Source organism: Solenopsis invicta, chromosome 8 (assembly GCF_016802725.1).
Source record: "Solenopsis invicta isolate M01_SB chromosome 8, UNIL_Sinv_3.0, whole genome shotgun sequence".
Classification (NCBI taxonomy): Eukaryota; Metazoa; Arthropoda; class Insecta; order Hymenoptera; family Formicidae; genus Solenopsis; species Solenopsis invicta.
In genome coordinates this window covers 9,335,491-9,359,376 of record NC_052671.1, presented here as the reverse complement: position 1 = coordinate 9,359,376, position 23,886 = coordinate 9,335,491, and the positions used below count along the sequence as shown (strand labels likewise).

The 23,886-nt window shown below is 34.0% G+C and overlaps 1 protein-coding gene and 1 long non-coding RNA gene across 2 annotated transcripts; one reads left to right on the top strand and one right to left on the bottom strand.

Annotated features, from left to right (window-relative positions):
- Nucleotides 1–249: 249 nt before the first annotated feature.
- On the top strand, nt 250–19,339 carry LOC105200903. Its single transcript, XR_850996.3, has 3 exons — nt 250–1,037; nt 2,199–2,237; nt 19,215–19,339. It is a non-coding gene; the product is annotated as an uncharacterized LOC105200903 (long non-coding RNA).
- On the bottom strand, nt 16,970–23,524 carry LOC105200902 (UDP-glucuronic acid decarboxylase 1). Its single transcript, XM_011168704.3, has 5 exons — nt 23,191–23,524; nt 19,167–19,766; nt 18,978–19,091; nt 18,573–18,893; nt 16,970–18,492 (listed from the first exon to the last, which is right to left on the bottom strand). The coding sequence occupies exons 1-5, from the start codon at nt 23,249–23,251 to the stop codon at nt 18,224–18,226; spliced, it is 1,365 nt and encodes a 454-aa protein (XP_011167006.1). The 5' UTR covers nt 23,252–23,524; the 3' UTR covers nt 16,970–18,223.
- Between the last annotated feature and the right edge of the window lie 362 nt (nt 23,525–23,886).

Below are 23,886 nucleotides of genomic sequence, written 5' to 3'. Positions count from 1 at the left end.
CTACGCCATCTACGAACGTTGCCGAGCGGCGCCGGACGTGATCGAATGCGGGTGGGCGGCCGCCTGAGGCGCTCGGGTACGTCCGCCGCCGCTCGGCAACATTCGTAGGTAGCTTGCGCGGCGACTGTCACGTACGCCATCTACGAACGTTGCCGAGCGGCGGCGGACGTGCCGAGCGCCTCAGGCGGCCACCCATGCATTCGATCACGTCCGCCGCCGCTCGGCAACGTTCGTAGATGGCGTAGTGACTGCGCAGCACCGACGACCGACGACGGTCGTCGTGTCGCTGCCAGCGCCATGTTGTTTTGTCCTCTACTCGCCTGTACCAATAACTCGACGGACGCTCCGTACTTCCTGGTGCTTTTTTCGTATTCCTCGTGTTGAAGTTCTGTGCGGATACAACGTCGGATGTATCAAGTGTAATAGCAGCGTGAGTGCCAGGATCGTATATATATATATATATCGTATCTCATTCGTGAAGCGTTACGAGACTTACGTGCTTGTCGCTCGCGTCACGTCACTGTCTCGTGCTCGTGTAACGTTACTCGATTCTCCGCGTGCCTCGCAATTTTCGTTGCTTCTGAACGGCCGCGATCTCTGGTGATATGTTACGCACGCAATATCGTAAATACCGAATAAAATATTGGGCCGTTTGACCGAAGCTCGTTGCGTTAGCGATGGTGTCCATCCGTCGGTCGATCGCATTTTTCAACCCGCACCTGTTTGTTTTCGGTTTCAATTCGTATGTTTCTCAGTGTGTGCGAACACAAACATAATAATCGTCCGGTGATGCGCATGTTGCGTGTTGTGTGTCAGCAACGATTGCAACCAACCGGTCGAGAGGTTATGTTGCGCCGCGCGCGATCCCTGGCGTTCGAGATTCGTCGTTTGCCGGGACGGTAACTTCCTACAGTAACACGGCGTCGCGGGTGTGGTATCGTAAGTGCTGAACAATGTATCGTGCGGTCATCGTTATAGTGCGATTCGAGAGCCAAAAGGAGACATCCAGCGAAGGACAGCCTCCGTGGAGCAATTCGGTAAGTATGTACATTATTTTATCAATTGATATATGTATTTTGTTTAAGTGACCATTCCCTCTTATCTTGTACACGTAATGAAGATAAATTCAATAAGAATAATATCATATTGTTTGAACCAAGCTTTATTGTAGGCACAGTGGTCACTTAAACAAATTATCTAAAGAACGGAGAGACATGAATGACTTATACGTTTTTATTTTATCACTCGTTAACAGTTCCAGATTAATATACTGACAGAAAATACATAATACTAAAGATAGAGCCCAGAATTTAATTTTTTCAAGTCAGCTGTGCGAAAGAGAACACTATTCTTAGTATTAAGAGATATTGAACAGACAAGGGCAGGAAGGTGAGGGCACAAATCTGAAACTGTTAACTAGTGATGAAATGAAGAACTTGTTGCAATTGTAATGCCTACAGCTTGCTCAATTCATAATTGTGGACATTGAGGGTCTTAGCGAAATTTGCTTTTCCTGAAATCTTAATAAAATGACATGTAATATTAATTAGGATGATTGTATGCTTACAATATTATTTATTAGAGTAAAATTAAGTTGCATGATGCTTCCTAGAATACATATCGCAGTTGTTATTATATAACAAGTCCTGTATATAAAAACAAATATTAAAATCTTATAAAATCTTACATTATAAAACTGTATAATGCTTTGCATATAAATTCCTATATAAAATATTTATTCTAATAAACATTATTGTAAGACTACAATTATCCTAATTAATATTACATGCCATTTTCTTAAAGTTTTAGGAAAAGTGAATTTTGCTAGAACCCTCAAGACTCATGATTATGAATTGAGTAAGCTACAGGCATTACAATAAGTTCTTTATTTTATCACTAGTTAATAGTTTCCAATTTGTGCCTTCACTTTCCTGACCCTGTCCGTTCAATATCTCACTTTTTATAGTTAGAACAATGCAATTAGCTTTCACACATCTGACCTGAAATAATTACATTCTAGCTTTAATATTACATGTTGTCTGTCAGTATATGAATCTGAAAATGTTAATTAGTGATAAAATGAAGAGATTATTGTAATTGTAATGCTTGTAGCTTGCCATTGGGCATTGCTTCAATTGAAGCAGCAATATTAATTACCGTGGACTATACTGTGTATTATATTTATTTGTGTTTTACAGGTCGCCGTTGAAAACTCCACTGCTGCGTATTGTGTGTTGGTAAGTGACAAATGATATTTTAATCTAGTAATGAATCTCTGTTGAATATATTGACAGAGGTTCATTGCTCCAGATATTAATAGAGATCCATTGATATAGATTTATTTAAAATGGATGCGCTACACTAGATTATAATGTCAATATTTAATCCTAAAAAGTATTTTTATCTAACAATTTATTGGTACGCAAATATACTTCAATAAGTAAAATAAAACTTGTTATATTAATCGGTTAGCGCGTATTTTGATGAACGTTACGGGAAAACATAGTTTTTTTGATTACCTAATTTGATGTCGTTTAACGAGTATTAGAGTTCTTGATATAAAAAAATTTTTTTTGATTAAGAGAAAATAATTTCAAAATATAAAAATGTATGTTAAATCGGAATAGTTTTGAAAAGCCTATTCAATTTTTTCGACGAGTTTTAGAGCTCACGTTACATTTTAGAAATGGTTCTTCCGAAAATGTAAAAATAATCGTGATTGAATTCTCAAAAGTGATATAAAAAATAGTCGAAACTTCAAAAATATCAGTTTTGCGTAATTTTCTTATGAAAATTTTTAATAAAATTCTGCAGTGGCTATTCAAAATGTATGTGAAGTTAGCATATCAATTGTCAGCATATCAAAAAAAAAGTGGAGTTCTCTTTGCATACAACTGAGTTCTATAGTTCCTGATAAGTTATAACAATAGTTCTGGTCATTTAGCATAAATAAACGGAAGTTAAGTAATGATATGCTAACTTCGCGCGAAGTCAGCATATCATATAATATTTTCAAAATTTAAACCAATGAATTTTATAGTTTTTGACGAGTTCTATAGTTCTAAAACATAGTTCTGACCATTAACTATCTCTAAATAATTAATAACAATTATTATCAGCATATCGCCCGTGCTAGAGTGATATGCTACGCTCCTGCGACAAGTTCTCGGCTCGTTCAAGATTTTAAACAATAGTTCTACATCCCCTGACGATAGTTCCGTACAGTTCTGACAATTAACAATCTCCAAATAATTATTAATAATTATTATCAGCATATCGCCCGTGCTAGAGTGATATGCTATGCAGAAGCGACAAGTTCTCGGCTCGTTCGAGATTTTAAACAATAGTTCTACATCCCCTTACGATAGTTCCGTACAGTTCTGACAATTAACAATCTTCAAATAATTATTAATAATTATTATCAGCATATCGCCCGTGCTAGAGTGATATGCTACGCTCCTGCGACAAGTTCTCGGCTCGTTCGAGATTTTAAACAATAGTTCTAAATCCCCTGACGATAGTTCCGTACAGTTCTGACAATTAACAATCTCCAAATAATTATTAATAATTATTATCAGCATATCGCTCGTGCTACAGTGATATGCTATGCAGAAGCGACAAGTTCTCGGCTCGTTCGAGATTTTAAACAATAGTTCTAAATCCCCTGACGATAGTTCCGTACAGTTCTGACAATTAACAATCTCCAAATAATTATTAATAATTATTATCAGCATATCGCTCGTGCAAAAGTGATATGCTATGCAGAAGCGACAAGTTCTCGGCTCGTTCGAGATTTTAAACAATAGTTCTACATCCCCTGACGATAGTTCCGTACAGTTCTGACAATTAACAATCTCCAAATAATTATTAATAATTATTATCAGCATATCGCCCGTGCTAGAGTGATATGCTACGCTCCTGCGACAAGTTCTCGGCTCGTTCGAGATTTTAAACAATAGTTCTAAATCCCCTGACGATAGTTCCGTACAGTTCTGACAATTAACAATCTCCAAATAATTATTAATAATTATTATCAGCATATCGCTCGTGCAAAAGTGATATGCTATGCAGAAGCGACAAGTTCTCGGCTCGTTCGAGATTTTAAACAATAGTTCTACATCCCCTGACGATAGTTCCGTACAGTTCTGACAATTAACAATCTCCAAATAATTATTAATAATTATTATCAGCATATCGCCCGTGCTAGAGTGATATGCTATGCAGAAGCGACAAGTTCTCGGCTCGTTAGAGATTTTAAACAATAGTTCTAAATCCCCTGACGATAGTTCCGTACAGTTCTGACAATTAACAATCTCCAAATAATTATTAATAATTATTATCAGCATATCGCTCGTGCAAAAGTGATATGCTATGCAGAAGCGACAAGTTCTCGGCTCGTTCGAGATTTTAAACAATAGTTCTACATCCCCTGACGATAGTTCCGTACAGTTCTGACAATTAACAATCTCCAAATAATTATTAATAATTATTATCAGCATATCGCCCGTGCTAGAGTGATATGCTATGCAGAAGCGACAAGTTCTCGGCTCGTTCGAGATTTTAAACAATAGTTCTACATCCCCTGACGATAGTTCCGTACAGTTCTGACAATTAACAATCTCCAAATAATTATTAATAATTATTATCAGCATATCGCCCGTGCTAGAGTGATATGCTATGCAGAAGCGACAAGTTCTCGGCTCGTTCGAGATTTTAAACAATAGTTCTACATCCCCTGACGATAGTTCCGTACAGTTCTGACAATTAACAATCTCCAAATAATTATTAATAATTATTATCAGCATATCGCTCGTGCAAAAGTGATATGCTATACAGAAGCGACAAGTTCTCGGCTCGTTCGAGATTTTAAACAATAGTTCTACATCCCCTGACGATAGTTCCGTACAGTTCTGACAATTAACAATCTCCAAATAATTATTAATAATTATTATCAGCATATCGCCCGTGCTAGAGTGATATGCTACGCTCCTGCGACAAGTTCTCGGCTTGTTCGAGATTTTAAACAATAGTTCTACATCCCCTGACGATAGTTCCGTACAGTTCTGACAATTAACAATCTCCAAATAATTATTAATAATTATTATCAGCATATCGCTCGTGCAAAAGTGATATGCTATGCAGAAGCGACAAGTTCTCGGCTCGTTCGAGATTTTAAACAATAGTTCTAAATCCCCTGACGATAGTTCCGTACAGTTCTGACAATTAACAATCTCCAAATAATTATTAATAATTATTATCAGCATATCGCCCGTGCTAGAGTGATATGCTACGCTCCTGCGACAAGTTCTCGGCTCGTTCGAGATTTTAAACAATAGTTCTACATCCCCTGACGATAGTTCCGTACAGTTCTGACAATTAACAATCTCCAAATAATTATTAATAATTATTATCAGCATATCGCCCGTGCTAGAGTGATATGCTACGCTCCTGCGACAAGTTCTCGACTCGTTCGAGATTTTAAACAATAGTTCTAAATCCCCTGACGATAGTTCCGTACAGTTCTGACAATTAACAATCTCCAAATAATTATTAATAATAAATTTAAAATTTCGAGCGATATGCTGATAATAATTATTAATAATTATTTGGAGATTGTTAATTGTCAGAACTGTACGAAACTATCGTCAGGGGATTTAGAACTATTGTTTAAAATCTCGAACGAGCCGAGAACTTGTCGCTTCTGCATAGCATATCACTTTTGCACGAGCGATATGCTGATAATAATTATTAATAATTATTTGGAGATTGTTAATTGTCAGAACTGTACGGAACTATCGTCAGGGGATTTAGAACTATTGTTTAAAATCTCGAACGAGCCGAGAACCTGTCGCAGGAGCATAGCATATCACTCTAGCACGGGCGATATGCTGATAATAATTATTAATAATTATTTGGAGATTGTTAATTGTCAGAACTGTACGGAACTATCGTCAGGGGATTTAGAACTATTGTTTAAAATCTCGAACGAGCCGAGAACTTGTCGCAGTAGCATAGCATATCACTCTAGCACGGGCGATATGCTGATAATAATTATTAATAATTATTTGAAGATTGTTAATTGTCAGAACTGTACGGAACTATCGTCAGGGATTGTAGAACTATTGTTTAAAATCTCGAACGAGCCGAGAACTTGTCGCTTCTGCATAGCATATCACTCTAGCACGAGCGATATGCTGATAATAATTATTAATAATTATTTGGAGATTGTTAATTGTCAGAACTGTACGGAACTATCGTCAGGGGATTTAGAACTATTGTTTAAAATCTCGAACGAGCCGAGAACTTGTCGCAGGAGCGTAGCATATCACTCTAGCACGGGCGATATGCTGATAATAATTATTAATAATTATTTGGAGATTGTTAATTGTCAGAACTGTACGGAACTATCGTCAGGGGATGTAGAACTATTGTTTAAAATCTCGAACGAGCCGAGAACTTGTCGCTTCTGCATAGCATATCACTTTTGCACGAGCGATATGCTGATAATAATTATTAATAATTATTTGGAGATTGTTAATTGTCAGAACTGTACGGAACTATCGTCAGGGGATTTAGAACTATTGTTTAAAATCTCGAACGAGCCGAGAACTTGTCGCTTCTGCATAGCATATCACTGTAGCACGAGCGATATGCTGATAATAATTATTAATAATTATTTGGAGATTGTTAATTGTCAGAACTGTACGGAACTATCGTCAGGGGATGTAGAACTATTGTTTAAAATCTCGAACGAGCCGAGAACTTGTCGCTTCTGCATAGCATATCACTCTAGCACGGGCGATATGCTGATAATAATTATTAATAATTATTTGGAGATTGTTAATTGTCAGAACTGTACGGAACTATCGTCAGGGGATGTAGAACTATTGTTTAAAATCTCGAACGAGCCGAGAACTTGTCGCAGGAGCGTAGCATATCACTCTAGCACGGGCGATATGCTGATAATAATTATTAATAATTATTTGAAGATTGTTAATTGTCAGAACTGTACGGAACTATCGTAAGGGGATGTAGAACTATTATTTAAAATCTCGAACGAGCCGAGAACTTGTCGCTTCTGCATAGCATATCACTCTAGCACGGGCGATATGCTGATAATAATTATTAATAATTATTTGGAGATTGTTAATTGTCAGAACTGTACGGAACTATCGTCAGGGGATGTAGAACTATTGTTTAAAATCTTGAACGAGCCGAGAACTTGTCGCAGGAGCGTAGCATATCACTCTAGCACGGGCGATATGCTGATAATAATTGTTATTAATTATTTAGAGATAGTTAATGGTCAGAACTATGTTTTAGAACTATAGAACTCGTCAAAAACTATAAAATTCATTGGTTTAAATTTTGAAAATATTATATGATATGCTGACTTCGCGCGAAGTTAGCATATCATTACTTAACTTCCGTTTATTTATGCTAAATGACCAGAACTATTGTTATAACTTATCAGGAACTATAGAACTCAGTTGTATGCAAAGAGAACTCCACTTTTTTTTTGATATGCTGACAATTGATATGCTAACTTCACATACATCTATTCAAAACAGTCAACAGGATTTTTAGAACTCAAAAAAATGTTTTCACACTTTAAAATTATAAGGTCAACATCGTGAAAAATTTTTTAAAAGTTCTGGAAAATTACTTTTGAGAATTCAATTCCGATTTTTTTTTTATTTTTTCGGGCAGATTTATTTCTAAAATATATCGAGAACTCTAAAACTCGTCGAAAGAAATCATATATGCTATTCAAAACTATTCCGATTTGACGTACATTTCATTTCTCTCTCTCTTTCTCTCTCTCTCTCTCTCTCTTTTCTTTTTTTTTTAGAACTCTAGTACTTGTTAAAAGACATTGCATTAACTATTCAGAACTATTCGGTGTTAGTGTTGGGTATAAAGTTAGCATCTCCATTTTTTAAAATTTATTTTCATTGTTATAATAGGCAAAATCATTTGTAAAAACTGTCAACAACTCTTTCTTTTTATGAACAATCTAGAATTCTTAACAGAACTACGATTTCGTACCATAGGGATGCCATCTTCACACACCCATAAAAATCTACATGAAAATGCTACAATTTAAATACTTTTTAAAAATTTTTGTATTTTTGTTGTGTGATTTCTATTTTGTCAGTAAAACTACAGTGAACTATAACATTGTACTTATTTCTAAGTAGCTTACTCTGGCGAAAAAAACTTTTTATGTGCATGTATAAAGTTGTATTAACAATAGTTTGTAATAATTATTAGTTTTTTTTTTCGTAAAGATATCTCTGTTTTTTGTAAAAATATTCATTTTTTCTTAGAAATGTGTATTCAGTTACTTTGATTAATAAAAATGTTCTAATTGTAGCATTTTTTATACATTTTTGTAGGATTTCTTAAATTGTATAAAATTTTGTAGAGTATTTATGTATGTATGTGTGTCTACACACACACACACACACACACACACACACACACATTTTTTTTATCTTAAGTAAAGGTTCTTCCCGGTTTCGGAATATTCAGATTAAGAACTTTCGACTTTCAAATGTTGATCACGGTTGCCATTTCTCCGGAAACTTTGATTTTTAAAAATCTTTCTCTGAGTACTTTGAATTTTAATTAGAGATGTGCAAACTGAAGTTCTTGACGCCGATTCAAATCGAATTTTATTTCTTTACTGGATTCTAAATCGAATCGAAGCGTATTAAATTGGATCGATTTCGATGAAACTTAAAGGCTGTTTTATAGCAGCGTAGTTGTAAGTGATTGTAAGGCGCAATTGTATGTCCGTTTACCAATGCTAATTTACTTTAATCTCAGTTTAATTTCCTTGTTATCTTTTTTTAGTTCTACAAATAAGTAAAACCGAGATTAAAGTTAATTTACGTCGATAGAAATGGACAAACAATTGCGCCTTGCAATATTTTACAATCACAACTACGTGTAGACCTTAACTTTTAATTAATAACACAATTATTATTAGATTAAATTTTAATATATAGATAACAAGGTTGAGTAATATTTTTTTAACTAAATTAAGATAAAGTTAATAGCATGTAAAAGTTAATTTAATTACGTCACAAATTACGTGAAAAAAAACTACTTAAAAATTATTTTAAAACTAAACTAAAATAAAATAAACTAAGATAAATTAAAAGTTAATTTATCTTAGTTTAATTTATTAATAAAAAGTTTGTGTTTCAAAAGTAACTAGTTAAAGTTAAAAATTAAATCATTTAAAATTAATTAATTTAAGTTAAAAATATTATCTTTTTTAGATAAAAAAATAATATTGATTATATATATGATATAATCTTACCTGATTTAATTTGATTGCGTATTCAAATAATTTGCACATCTCTATTTTTGATAATCTTTTTTTTACAAGGATAAATAGTAGTACAGACTTTTAATGAAATTTTGTGCGTCGAATCTTGTTGGCGGTACGCATAATTAAATTACATAAAAACCAACTGGAGTTTTGAAAAAGTATATTTCTCTCTTTTATCGAATTTCTCTCTTTTATCGAAGGGTTTAATTTTGACTTTTTTTTAAAGAAAGCAATAAAAGGTAAAAGGAAAGTGACAATTTTGATAATTGCTATAAATATAACAAGACAGTGTAGCAAATGTTTTCTTCTTTTCGAAAACCTGGCGGAATCTGATAGGATAGTAGCAACCGTGATGTTAATCCTGTTCTCTCGTGTGCTGCTTTCGTTTGAGAGTAAACGTGTGATCGGCGTGAAGATAGTCGCGACGATTCATTTTCGTGACTCTCGGAACGCATTCGATATTCGATAGGAGAATGCGTTTCCTCTGGGAATTTCTAGAGAACCAATTTCTCTTATTACGTATCAGACGTGTTCGAGGAATCATTAAAAAAACAAGTGCCTCGACTGTTTTCATGCCAAACGCGCATCAATAAATCAGATGGGCAAGTATAGATAACTTCAAACAGGTGTGTACAAACAGCATGTATACGAAATAAAGTGAAGTTCTGGTATTCGATTAATTTAAATAATAAAACAAGAATTATTTGCAAATAAAATAGAAATCATTGAGATGCAAGATTGCGACAATTTTTTTATTGCGTTCACTATGCTATATTCCCAGCAAATGAAAATAAATTCAAATGAATTGAAAATTGCAATTCATTTTAATTTCCGAGTTCGCGCTTTAGAGCCCCGGAGCATTTTTTAGATTCAAATGAACTCAAATGAACTCAAATGGATTGAAATACGAAATGCGCTATTCATCAGTTTGAATTCGGACGGATTCATATCTTCGTTATATTATTTTTAATATTTTTGGATTCAAATGAATTGAAATACAAAGTGAGCTATTTATCATGTTGAATTCGGATGTATTTATTATATTTATATTATATTATTTTTAGAGTCAAATGGATTTGAAAAATTGGAAGCGCTAATTCGAAAAGGTGGAAATAAATTTATTTCTATACATTTTAATTCATTTTCGTTTTCTGGGCCTATCTACCAACAATTTACGCGTTCAATAATTCAATCAATTCAGATTCTTTAGCTAGATTCTCTCTATTCTTAGAACTCGTTCCCGTTATTACAGCAATAGAAATGCATCAGAATTGATGATTCTCAGTTTATTATTCCGTACTGATTCTACAATTGTGCGCTAGAATCTCTGGAATCACGCACGCGATGTTAAACGATGTCACTCGCTTCGATACGGCGAAAGAATCGCGGCGACGCGGCTACATCCGGATATTCTTAGAACGCGAAAACTCAACTGAGTCCGCAACAAGGATCGAGTTAAGGGTGGAAGGGGAATTACCTCCGTCGACATCGAGAACGGGATCGTTCCCGGGAACGCGCTAATAATCGTAAAGCGCGCCGACGGCGCGGAATATCCCCGTAAATTTCCGCTTTACGCAAAATAATAATGGTGACGGTATCAAAGTCACGAGAGCGGCCGTAAAGCGCCTTTAGCGAGAATTAGTATTGAAAACGGCACGCACGCGGCTCTCCGACGGTAAAATATAATATATATTCCTTCCCCCGTGTATATATTCCAACGCGCCGGGTGTTTCGATAGTTTCCGGCCGGGGGCGAGGAGAAAGCTTTTTATTGCCGGGCTTTTATTAACTGACGGCGGTACCTACGTGTCTGTCTTAGGCTATTACTTACGCCCGCAACGCCCGGCACGTCGTAACCCACCTGCGCCATGACGCGCCACTTTCGCGCCCCGAGATATCGCTGGGTCATGGACGCGCTTTAACCCTTTACCCTCGCTTTAACTCCTTACCTCTTTAAACGGAACCTTTATCGCGCGTACGTTCACGGGACTGGCGGAACTCCGGCTGCGAACTTATACTCGTGAGAGTAATATTACTCGAACGTTTATTGTTAGTTAAATAGTGAAATGAATTTTATAGTTACTGATATCAAAAACTTAGTTTAACGAAACATTTGGTTATAAGTTGTATGGAAACGATTGTTTGGTTAAGACTACAGACCCATACAGCACAATATTGAAAAAACATTGCAAGATATTGCTGCAATGTTTCAGCAACGTTGCAGATATGGTAGAAGGTCCACTTCAAAAATATACCGATACATAATGTTGCAGCAACATATGTAATATTGTCTTAACATTGAGAAATTGTTTGATCAAAACAACATATTTAGTAATTATAACTATAAGATTCATTTGATTATTATTCAACAAAACGTTCGGTCCATCTCATCAAATATTTCTGTTAGTGTGGCGAGAAACCTCACGTCCGTAGACCCCTTTGAACCTGGTTTGACCTGGTTCATGCGGACCCGATCGTTTCGGGCTCGACGATAAGCCGAAGTTCCGAGGGAACGCCCTGTGTGCGAATATCGGCCCTCGTGTTACGCCGAAGGCGTGCTCGAGGAATGCCTTGGAACGGTTGCCGAGGTTCCGTAAAACCGCGATAATACCGTGCTGATATTCTAACGTGCGCACGGAATCATGAAAAAAATACCCTTACACGTGTTTCGCTTATCGGTGCATATTATACTTTGGGCTCGTGCTTTATATTTGCACGGAAAGAACTGCAAGATTTTGCTGAAGTATTTAAGAATTTAGCTGGATACAGATCTGAAAATAAATTTCCTGGCTCCCCATACGGCATCGAAATTTTTCAGAAATTGTTTCAGAAATACTTCAATTGAAAAACGTGAAATATTTCATAAAGAAATTTATACATTTAATTTAATTTTCCGAGCTCAGTACTGATAAGTTACTTATTACTTCAGAAAGGTTTCAAAATATGTCTAAAATGTTTTAAAAATATCTCTGCGATAGCAAAATGTCCGCATATGTTCTTGCATAATTGAAACCTTGCAGAAATATTACTGAAAGGTCAGAACAAATTTGAAATTTTTCTGAAACATTTCTAAAACACACACATACCAAAAAGTTACTGAAATCTTTCTGATCGTAGTCCTCCAAATGTAATAAATTTAAACATTATTTCTGAAGTACTTTAAATTTAAAGACACTTATTTCTATTGCAATATTTTATATAACATTTTGCAGAATCCTTTCAAAATGTTGCATATGAAATATGAAACCTCTCTGAAAGTTCTCTGCAACAATCGATGCTGTATGGGTCATCAAAATAATGATAAAGAGCGTTCCAGCACAAGCAATGCTACACAAAATTTTTACATTCCAGTTTGAGCGTCCTATATCTATTTTATAAACAAATATTTAGTTTACACAAACAAATATTTTTTTATTTGCATGTATTTGCATGTAACTAAACTTTTTTGTTTTATAAATTAAAAGATAGATTGCTGTTAAAAAATTCCTCAACTAAACAGTTTTTGCTGAAGGCTCTAAATTTTTTTCCTGTTGTGTTCATTCAGTGTTTTCAATTCTCTTTTTGCTTAAAACGATTCTTGTTTGATTTTGGATACCGTGTTGTCTGTGAACCCCCTATGCATCTTAAATAAGAGTGTGCTTTTCTAATTCGTCTTCCGAAAAAGATCTCAAAAGGTCAAAAATGGATCAAAAGTATGGACTTAGCCTGAAAAAATATCAACACCGCATTTAACGAAATCAATCATTTCCAATTAATGATAATAACAGCGCGAATCTTGCTCGCTAAGCGTTCACCAGATATCTGGGAAATCGTTCATCCGTCTTACGTAACGCGTTGCGGATTAATTAACCTTTACAGATGCATCCCCGACGGCATTTTTATCGGCGCAGTATTTATTTTATCGAGCTGAAATCAATGATGTGTGTCAAGAACACACATGCCACCGCTTGCTCCGTCGTCCGTTCGATTGCACTCCCCCCTCCCCCGAGGCGTATAATTGTAGTACCATAGTTCATATACGGATACATGTGACTCAACGCCAATACATGTATATGTAACAATGATCCTGGGATGCGTGCCTGTCATAATAACAATGATGCGTGATAATAACATCCTACTATGACCACGAAGTGTATCAATACATTTAAATTAAAAACATGGTTATACTAGATCTTAGTACTCAATATTGTCTAAATTTATTGGAATGGAATCTCATTCTAAAGCTTTTAGGGAATAATAATTGTTTAGATGAATTTATATACATTTACAAAATCCTTCAGAATGCGCGCTGGCCGCATGTTACCAGACTTTAAACGTAATTATTAAATAGAACCAAGAATATGTAATATCACGCAATTATTGAAATTAAATAATTTAATAATTAATTTAATAATTTTTTCGCTTACACAATAGAATTAATGAAGGAGACGCCATCGACTGAAACACACAATCGATGGAAGTAAATAAAAAAACTTTATCTCGTTGATATCTGCAAGGAAAATTTTGATTAATCAATGGGGCAGTATATGCAAAAGATGAGAATAGTATTAAATGATGCTATTTTCACGACACTTGGCTCGGGCAATGATGATAATAATTGATCGACTTCTTTATCAGGAGGTCGAGATAATTCTTGATCGGTGTATGCTTGTTTGCAAGGATGTTGCTCGAATATTGCTATATGTATACTACATATTTTCCGACGTCGCGAGAATGTGCTCATAATTCAAAGCTCTTGAACTTTAATTGTTTAATGGTCTTTTTAGCGATGTTCTGAACAACACTGGAAGATTGTGTCACATCCGGTATTACTTCTTTTGTTACAAATTCTTCTAATGGCGTCAAATTTTTTTGTAACGCCTTCTTAGATGTATATCCCACATTTGCGAGGAAGTCGGTTATAGACTACCATCATCTTGTCTATTGTTTAAGTCAGACGCCGTGAGAAAAGCATCATTCAATACTTTCCTAGTCTCTTATATTCTCCTATTGAAAGGGTAATTTCTCATACCAATCCGATGCAGCGTGCTTAAGTACACTAATAGATCATTCCACAATCGAGTTTCTTTATTTTGAATTCTATTAATAGCATCAATTTTTTTATAGCGTTTTCTTGACTGACTATTTTCATTTGCTGCGATAATTCGTTGCACTGTACCGTATTTTGTTCTGTTGACCATCATCTTGGTCTGTTTCTTCTCTTGATTCGGTGCAATCAGTGGCGATGAGCTTCTATTGTTGATCTATTCTGTTGTGAATTCTTTGCAATGATATTACAATGACACCCAGACTTTCGCTAATACTCGTGTGTTTCCTAACCGATTCTATTTCTAATTTAAGTATGAACATACACGGAATTCGAATTCTGCGTATGCTAAATAAAAGAATAGACGCGCATACTTCATTCCTAGCATGACGATATTATTGATTGATACAGAGAGAAAAGAAGTGACTGGAATGGAGCGCCACCGAAAAGAAATTCGAATTTGATAAACCGCCCTGGCGGAAACAAATTTTACAAAAGTTGAAGAATACAAATTTAAGAAAAATGCTACAAAAATTTACATAAAAATGTTAAAATTGAAACACTTTTCTAAATTTTTCTAAATTTTGGTATTTTTGTTATGTGATTTCTACAAAAATTTCGGAAAAACTTTACAAATTACAATTAACTACAACATTGTATATATTTATAAGTAATTTACTCTGGCGAAAAAAATGTTTAAGAATAATTTCAAAGTTCTACTAAAAATAAGAATTTGTAAAAATTATAAAGTTTTTTTCGTAGAAATATTTATTTTCTCTTTAATTACTAAAATTAACCAAAGTGTTCCAATTCTTGCATTTTGGGATAGAATTTTGTAGAATTTTTTCCGCCAGGGCAGTGTCATTGGACGTGGTTGAGCAGACAACTCGCATGAAGTATAGGGAGTTCAAATTCTGGCCAAAGTAATATTTTTCGCAACAAACTCTTTACAGTTTTCAGGATGGGAACGGGCGGAGCGGTGAGTCATAGAGATATTAATGGCATCAAAATTACTAAATTGATTAGCAATTTAATTTTGTGATATCACATTTCTAATTCTACTTAATAGCTACGTTTTAAAAGTCCGGCAAACGTGCGACGCGCAATTTGGATGAGTTTGTAAATAATATATAAATTCACCTAAGAAATTATTGAGCACTAAGATCCGCTTTCAATCGACAAAGCCACGTTCTTAATTTAAATGTGTTTACGCACGTGAACTTTGCTATTTACACGTGAACGTACGTATGTACATACACACAATAGCGACACGTGCCAGTTCCACTAACACGTGTTTCTTTAATGATGTATGAGAGAAGAGAGATTGCTAGCGATCATTATTATTTAAAATCCATTTCGCGCAATTTAATTCCGGCTGTAAAAAACGCAGATTGTCGACTAAGGCCGCTATACATAGTTCGTATTTTTATATTTAAGATCATCTTAAGTACCATCTTAAGATGCCATCAACCAATCAGAGAGCCATATCAGCATCTTAAGATATTATTTCAGATGATCTTGAAATACGAATAGATTATGAATGCTGGCCTAAGACTGCCGAGACAAATGGATTTATGATTGGCACTTGTTAAGTTTTTTTTCTTTTTTTTTTAAGCAAGTTTATGTATGTACTTCTCGCATTTCATGGACCTCGTACGAACGCCTTTGCGACGATTAGATCATCATTGTCGTCATCATCACCCTCGCGGCGGCACTTTCGTTTGCGCCAACTGAGTAGTCGTATATCCCGGATGCGATCATTATCATTAAGAAGACTTCTATCTCTCTCTCTTTCTGTCTTTTTCTTTTCCGTTTATCCCTCCTTTTACCTTCCGTTTGTCTTTTCCGAAGAGATGACCAACCACGCGCGCCCTGTCATGGCCCACGCGGCATTTATTGCGAGCAATCGGCTCTTTAAATAATCACTCTAAGCGACACAGGCAATTCTCCCATCTGGAATTCTATTTGTTCTGGAATGCGTCGTAAATATCTGTCATACATGTCTATATAACAAGATCATATTGTCTAATCAATTAATAATAAGAAAAATTAGAAAAATTCATAAGAAGTGAGAGAGCGACTTAATTAAAATTTGTTTTATAAAATTACGAATTTGCAATTTCGGAAAGTGGATGATTGTACACTGAGAAAAAAAATGCTGTAATGTGAATTAAAACAGAGTTTAATTCAATTAAACGTCGAATCACGGGCTGTACTAATATATATATAGTTGATTCAATTAAATTTTATTCATTCAACTATATTTGTTATTGTCTTTACTTTTAATCTTTTTGTTTCATTAATATTATTATTGAATTAACAAAATATTTCCATTTAGACTGATGCTGATTCGTTAACATTTTTTCTCTGCGTTTATATTTCAAATAAGTTAATTTAAATAAAATTAATTTTAGATGAATTTCGTATTTTGACCCATTAATTGCTACGTTTTCAGATCCAGCTTGTTATATCTCTTCTTATATATAAATTGAAACAATCACGATAATTAGGTTTTGGGAAGAAAAAATAAAATAAAAACGAGAGAATATGACTGAAATAAATAAATTCATACTTTGCTAAAATTAAAAAAATAATGTTGAATATATATCTACGTTTTAATTATGAATATTGAAGTATATACATATTCAGCATACATATTATATTTTTTTAAATTTTTACTTTGATACAAAGACATTTTCATATATATTTGCTTATTTACACCATACTTCATATAGCAATTTTATTTTCACGTTTGTAGGAAAAGAATTTGTCGAGATAAACATACGTATTTCATAATTTTCGATAACGACAATATAAGAATTAATCACATTATACAAATTACGCGGTAAAGAGTACATTATCGCATGATTTTTGCTACACTCTTATATATAAAATATAAAATTACTTTCTCACTTACACGTTGTTTGTTATTACAGTCTCATTTATGATCACACTATATCTATATTTCACATGATTATATATCATATAATTACAATATAAGTTACAAATACTATTTTGTCGGTATTGGATACCATCTGTTTCAATCGCATTGTACAAGAATCCATAAATTTTTATTACTGCTATAATTGAATAACTTAATAACATAAACATTCTTTAAGATTTTATTGCAAGTACATGGTACTTCGGTAATATCACTATTATGACTAATAAATGAATAAAAGCAAACAACACATTTCCTAGCTATGTATAAATATTACTATGTATAAATATATATCTAAGCGAAATTACTTTTCATATTCAAGCTAATATGCGACCAATAATGTATATAAAAAGAGGAAAACAATATTTTTTTATATCTTCAGCACCATTTCTCAGTTCTGCTTCGATGTAAAATTATATGTCGTATGTAAATATGAAATAAAAGAAAAGATTTTCCTATCTAAAACCGATGCACAGATATAACGAACAGATACATTGCTTCTTTGCAGTAACAAAAGAATGAAAAATAAATATACATAAAATATAAAATATATTAATGCATAAACTGTATTAACAATATGTATACATTTTTAAATATTTGGAACCAAAAATAATAAAAAGAAAGAGAGCTGTAGAGAGTGAGTCATGGAAAAGGGATAAAAGTATATTTTTAATTATTGCTCCTACAAAGAATTTAACATGTACCTGATTGGAAGAAATTCGAGAGAAATTCAAGAATGATTATTTAAATGATCGCATATTGCGTGTTTGTATACATATGTTGATTGCTATGTAAATTACATAAAATTCAAATTGGACGGGGATTTTTTTGGCACATACTGGTCCATAGCTTAATGGCACTTTCACGCCACTTCTGAAAGTGGATACATTAATCGTATCATTACACTTGAGTCTCTAAAGTTGTTCTACAATATCGTGATCGTTTTTGTAAGAAGACTGTTTAAAGCTGCTTTTTTGAGAATGCTTAGTCCTTTGTAATTCCTTTGCGAAATACACTATGGTTTTCTTCAGGCCTTCAGCCAAAGGAACCTTGGGTTCCCAGTTCAAATATTTTTTTGCTCTGGTAATGTCTGGTCTTCTTCTCTGCGGATCATCCTCAACCGCTGCGAGTTCAACTATCTCACTGGTAGCACCCACCAAGTTCTTTATTATACGTGCAAATTCTGAGAAAAAAACTTCAATAAATATCACAAACAAATGTTAGGAAAAATAATATGATTAGAATAACAAGCAACACTCTTACTCTCGATCGTATGCTCCACAGGATTTCCAATATTCACAGGTAAGGTGTAATTAGATGCCATTAATGCTACCAACCCGTCCACCAGATCGGAAACGTATTGAAACGATCGTGTCTGTTTCCCACTGCCGTAAATCGTAATCGAATTATTTTGTAAAGCCTGGAGGATAAAATTCGAAACGACGCGACCGTCATTCATATGCATTCGCGGACCAAAGGTGTTAAAAATTCGTGCAACTCGGACTGAAACGCCTTCCTGTCTCATATAAGCGTAGCTCAATGTCTCGGCAACCCGTTTTCCCTCGTCATAGCACGCCCGCGGACCTATATTTCAACAGTATATGGTGTACATTGATGTATAACTTAAAGAAAAAGAAAATTCTGTATTTGCGCCGCACAGAAACTTACCGATGGGATTGACGTGACCCCAATAAGTTTCTGCCTGCGGATGTTCGTTAGGATCCCCGTATACTTCTGACGTGCTTGCGATTAATACTCGTGCGCCGACTCGTTTTGCGAGTCCTGAAATCCCGTCAACAGATTACACAATGTGTTACTTCAAATATCTTCAAATTCAGCTGCATGCTGCTAACTCACCAAGCATATTTATAGTGCCCAAAGTATTCGTCTTGATCGTTTTTACAGGATTCAACATGTAATGCGGCGGACTGGCCGGACTAGCGAGATGATAGATTTCGTCAACCTCCAGATATAACGGCCTCACGATGTCATGATGCACTAGCTCGAAGTTCTCGTGACCGACCCAGTGCTCCACGTTCCGCTTTCTGCCAGTGAAGAAATTGTCGACGACTATTACCTCGTGTCCAGCGAGCATCAGACGATCCACTAGATGAGAACCAACGAAGCCCGCGCCGCCCGTTACGAGTATTCGCTTCCGGTTCTTATAATTCAAGAACTTCACTGTCGGGAAGTCCTTTGCTACTCCGTTCTTAATCGCCGCCTCCAGATGCTGAAGCTTACCCTCCAACTCGCGGATTCGAACTTTCGCCTCTTCGATATCCTTAATGTCCCCATCGGATGGCTCATCCTCGACATCGCGAACCTTCTGCGTCGCAACCTCGTTCAGTTCGTTCTTGTCGTCTAAACTAGCTTTATGCCCAAGCACAGCGCGATGTCGACTACGGTTAAATGACCGTTCCTCTTCCGTAGTCACCAAAGTTTTGTAAAAGCCCAGGACTATTATAAGAGAGAGAAAGAGCATAGAAAAATGATTATACAGATCAGTTCTTAAATTTTCATAATAAATATATTCGTAATCATCATTATAAGCAAACTACTTGTAAATGTATGCAAGAGGTATTTTTTTCTTTACTGACAAAGTCAGATATAAAATATATCTACTTTACAAATTGATTTATTGTTAGAGGAAATATAGAAGACACGCGTACACGTATAATTAATTATTATTAATAAAATATATTATCCATTTTAATTTTAAAATTATATTTAATATAATTTTATATTTATATTTTCATAATTTTAAAATTAAATTCTAATAGATGTCATCGTAGTTCAGCAAAATATCCAGATTGACAGAATGATACACGATTTTTTCTCTTTTCATTATGTTTAATTTTTTTCACCTAATATATCGTTACTAATAACAACAGTCTATTTAAAATTAAAATGAACTATAGATAACTGTAGTAACTTAGGTCTGAATTATTTGTCGACTCTACTACACAATTGTAAACATTTGTGTTAAAGTAAAAATATGTTGTATGCTCCAAAAAGTCCTCAAATTTTTATGTTAATTTAATACAAAATAAATATGTTAGTAACACAAATATTACGTAAAAAATTGTAACACTTTGACACCAATTTCGAAACAAATTTAGAAGCATATTTCTTTAATAAAATTAATAAAAACATCTTCAATAAAATTCAGATATATAAAATAATATGTCGACACATGCAATTTTTCATTTATCTTGGAAAATTAACGTTTCGAAACTATTAACATTATTTTTATATTAATTGTTCATTTATTCATAAATTTGGATATTATCCATATTAATCTATGCTATTTTGACATTAAAAAATGTTGAATATCACACTAAAAAAATTTTTTTTATTCAAGTAAATATATTTATTTTAACATCATTTTCTTAATTTAAAAGAAATATTTCCTAAGTTTAAAAATAAATATTTTATACTAGTTAATATTTATTTAAATCAAAGAAAAAACTTTTCATTGCAATTTAATATAAAATATTTAAATAATATAATTACATATTAAATTATAAACATTATATTAACTTGAGTATGTTAAAAATTTATTATAAAAATTTTAACAAAAACTATTTTTTGTACTTGTGTACAATTGTCTTAAGACCTTAGCAGAACGACTGCTTTGTAATTTCAAGACTTTATTATTATTACATGATATGAATTTTAACATGTATAAAAATAAAGTTAATAATACTTTTGTTATGCAAACGGTTTGTTATCAATTACAATGGCTCTTTATGTGCATATAAGGCGAGCTTTTTAATTCATCGATTGAACAATCGTATTATACACTGAGAAGAAAAAGATATTTGAAAATTTATTTAAGAGATATAAATTTATTTCATTGAAATAATTTTGTTTAAATATGGTGAAATAAAATGTTATTTCTAGCAAGTAAACTAATAAAAAAAATGAATTATATTTTACTGAAATGAAATATATTTCACAGAAATGTATACTACGTCGTTCAATTTTGTTATAATCAATAAATGTTGAAGAAAAGTCACAAGTAACATTTGCTTACTAATATTTCGACTTGTTTCCCAGTGTATGCAAATGCAGCTTTTACAAAGAAAATTTGCATTTGCACATGATGCAATTAATCAATCGATTAATTAAAAAACTTGTCCATAATTTAAGATTTCAAACACAAAATAGTTATTATAGACAAAGACACATAAAATATTAAAATTATATCAACCGTTCTGCTAAGATCCTTTACTCCCCATCTCTCTCTAGGCATTCAGCGGTGCTCAGCACGAACCAAATACATAATTACATAAATTATACACCGCATACATTCGCGCTCGAAGAGAGAAAACTTTCCGATATCGCCACTCTAAATTTAAATATTAATAATTCTCGTTTTACGAAAAACACTCAAGATCAATAGAGTGGCAATTATTATTCGCGCTCAGTTACCTTTGTTTACATTTAGACATCAAAATAATCGGGACAGTATTTATCAGCATTGATATGAAAAAAAAATTCACAAGGCCCTCCGTTTTCTTCGTAATGTAGTTTATTGAAATAAAAAATTCGGTTATCGATAAAAGTTACGCAGATCATATCTCTTGATAATGCGGCGACCGCGACATGTAATCACAATTATCTAATTATAGCAGTGATTCGAACTGTAAAAGGCGCCTTACATAGGAGCAAAAAATAATAATTTGAAAATATTCGTCCTTCATTTTATTTAATGGAAAATCGTCCTTGTAACGACTTGCAACCTTCGGAAAACATTCGCTCGTATGTTTCGTTTTTCGCAGTTAAAGTCGACTTTTATCGAGTTTTACGCACACATACACGAGAGATAAACGTACGAGAGGCGTAAAAAAATATATTTATATTATAAAAAAAAAAAACAAATTTTGCTAATATACCCTGGCGGAAAAAGTACAGCGAATTATAATATCTTAAATAGCTTACTCTGACGGAAATATTTTCTTTAAGTTTTACCAAAAATAAAAATTTGTAGAAATTATTTTCTTTCTCAGAAATATTACTTTTTTTTATAAAAACATGTCTAATTATTAAAATTAATAAAAATGTTTCAGTTCTAGCATTTGTTCATAGAAATGCTATAAAATCTACAAAAAATGCTATAACTTTAATTTTAATAATTAAATACATATTTTTTCCAAAAAATATTTTGCGAAAAACTAAATATTTCTATGAAAAAAAGTAATTTCTACAAATTTGTATTTTTAATTAAACCTTGTGCTTATTCATAAAAATTTTCCTTCAAAATGCGCTGCTTGATGCTGTAATTGTACAATTAACGTGGTGTCGCCGAGAAATTCATAAAAATCGCAAAAACGACGCACTACAAAAATACAAAAATTACAAAAATTTAGAAAAATGTTTCATTTTCAACATTTTTATGTAGGCTTTGTAGCATTTCTTAAATTTTTGTAGAATTTTTTTCACCAGGATAATGTGCGTTGTTTATTTCAGTGCTATTTTACATAATAGAGCACTAATAAAACTGTTACATCGTTACGTAAACATAACATATGAACGTAAATAAAAAAAGTTACTAATTACGTAGAATAATATTGCTAAATAAATTGTAAAAATGTGAACGGTAAAATGGAAGGGAGAGAACCAAAGGATTGGAAGAACCGTCTGATACTGAATTCGCAAGTGAGCGTAGACTGAGTAAACAACGACATCGTACGAGATCGCAGTGGCTGAATTCACTGTAGGTCCACGTATCAGTCGCGAATAAAAAAAAAAAAATCCACGCAGCGCAAAGGAATCAGGAGACGGATCCCGGACTCGTGCGAATCTCCAATCAGCGTTGCCCCGACGGTGAAAGCTCCCACGTTCCCAAATTCCCATAACCTTATCCGGGAGGACTCACCCAGCAGCACGCACACCGCGAAGATCGCGAACTGCTTCATCTTCCGCTGCGTGACAACCATGCTTTAAATTCGCACATGACTCGCTTCAAAATCGCGCTTACGTCACTCCCGTTGCGGTGGCTCGATCGACAACGGGCGTCGCGTCCTCCCGCGCGACACGGGAAACGCGCGTTCGCGGAATCGAGCCAGTTTGGCTAACGATTTCAAAACACCCACACGGGGCCAGGGAACATAACCTCCGCGGTGCACGGACACCGACCGAACGACCGCTCGATCGCGCTCCACGCTTCGCGTTGCATATGCACCAGTGCACGCGACGCGCTCGTGGTTATTATCATGGTGGAAGGGTTATTATTTGGTTATTGACGCGAAGCCATCCGAGATACGGGTGTTGCCATCTAGGCGGTGACGTTTGGAAATTCGTGTGACAATTTGCATCCCGTCATATGTAACGTTCGATAGTAATATAATGTGATTATATTCGATAATTCGAAAAATGAATTAAAATGGATAGAGGTAAATTCATTTCGACATTGTCGAATTCGCGTTTTAGATTTTGCGAATCCATTTGAATCTAAAAATAATATTATAATGTGGATATGAAAAATACATCCGAATTTAATATAATGAATATAGTTCATTTTTGTATTTCAATTTATTTGATTCCAAAAACAATATAATGGAGACATATGTAT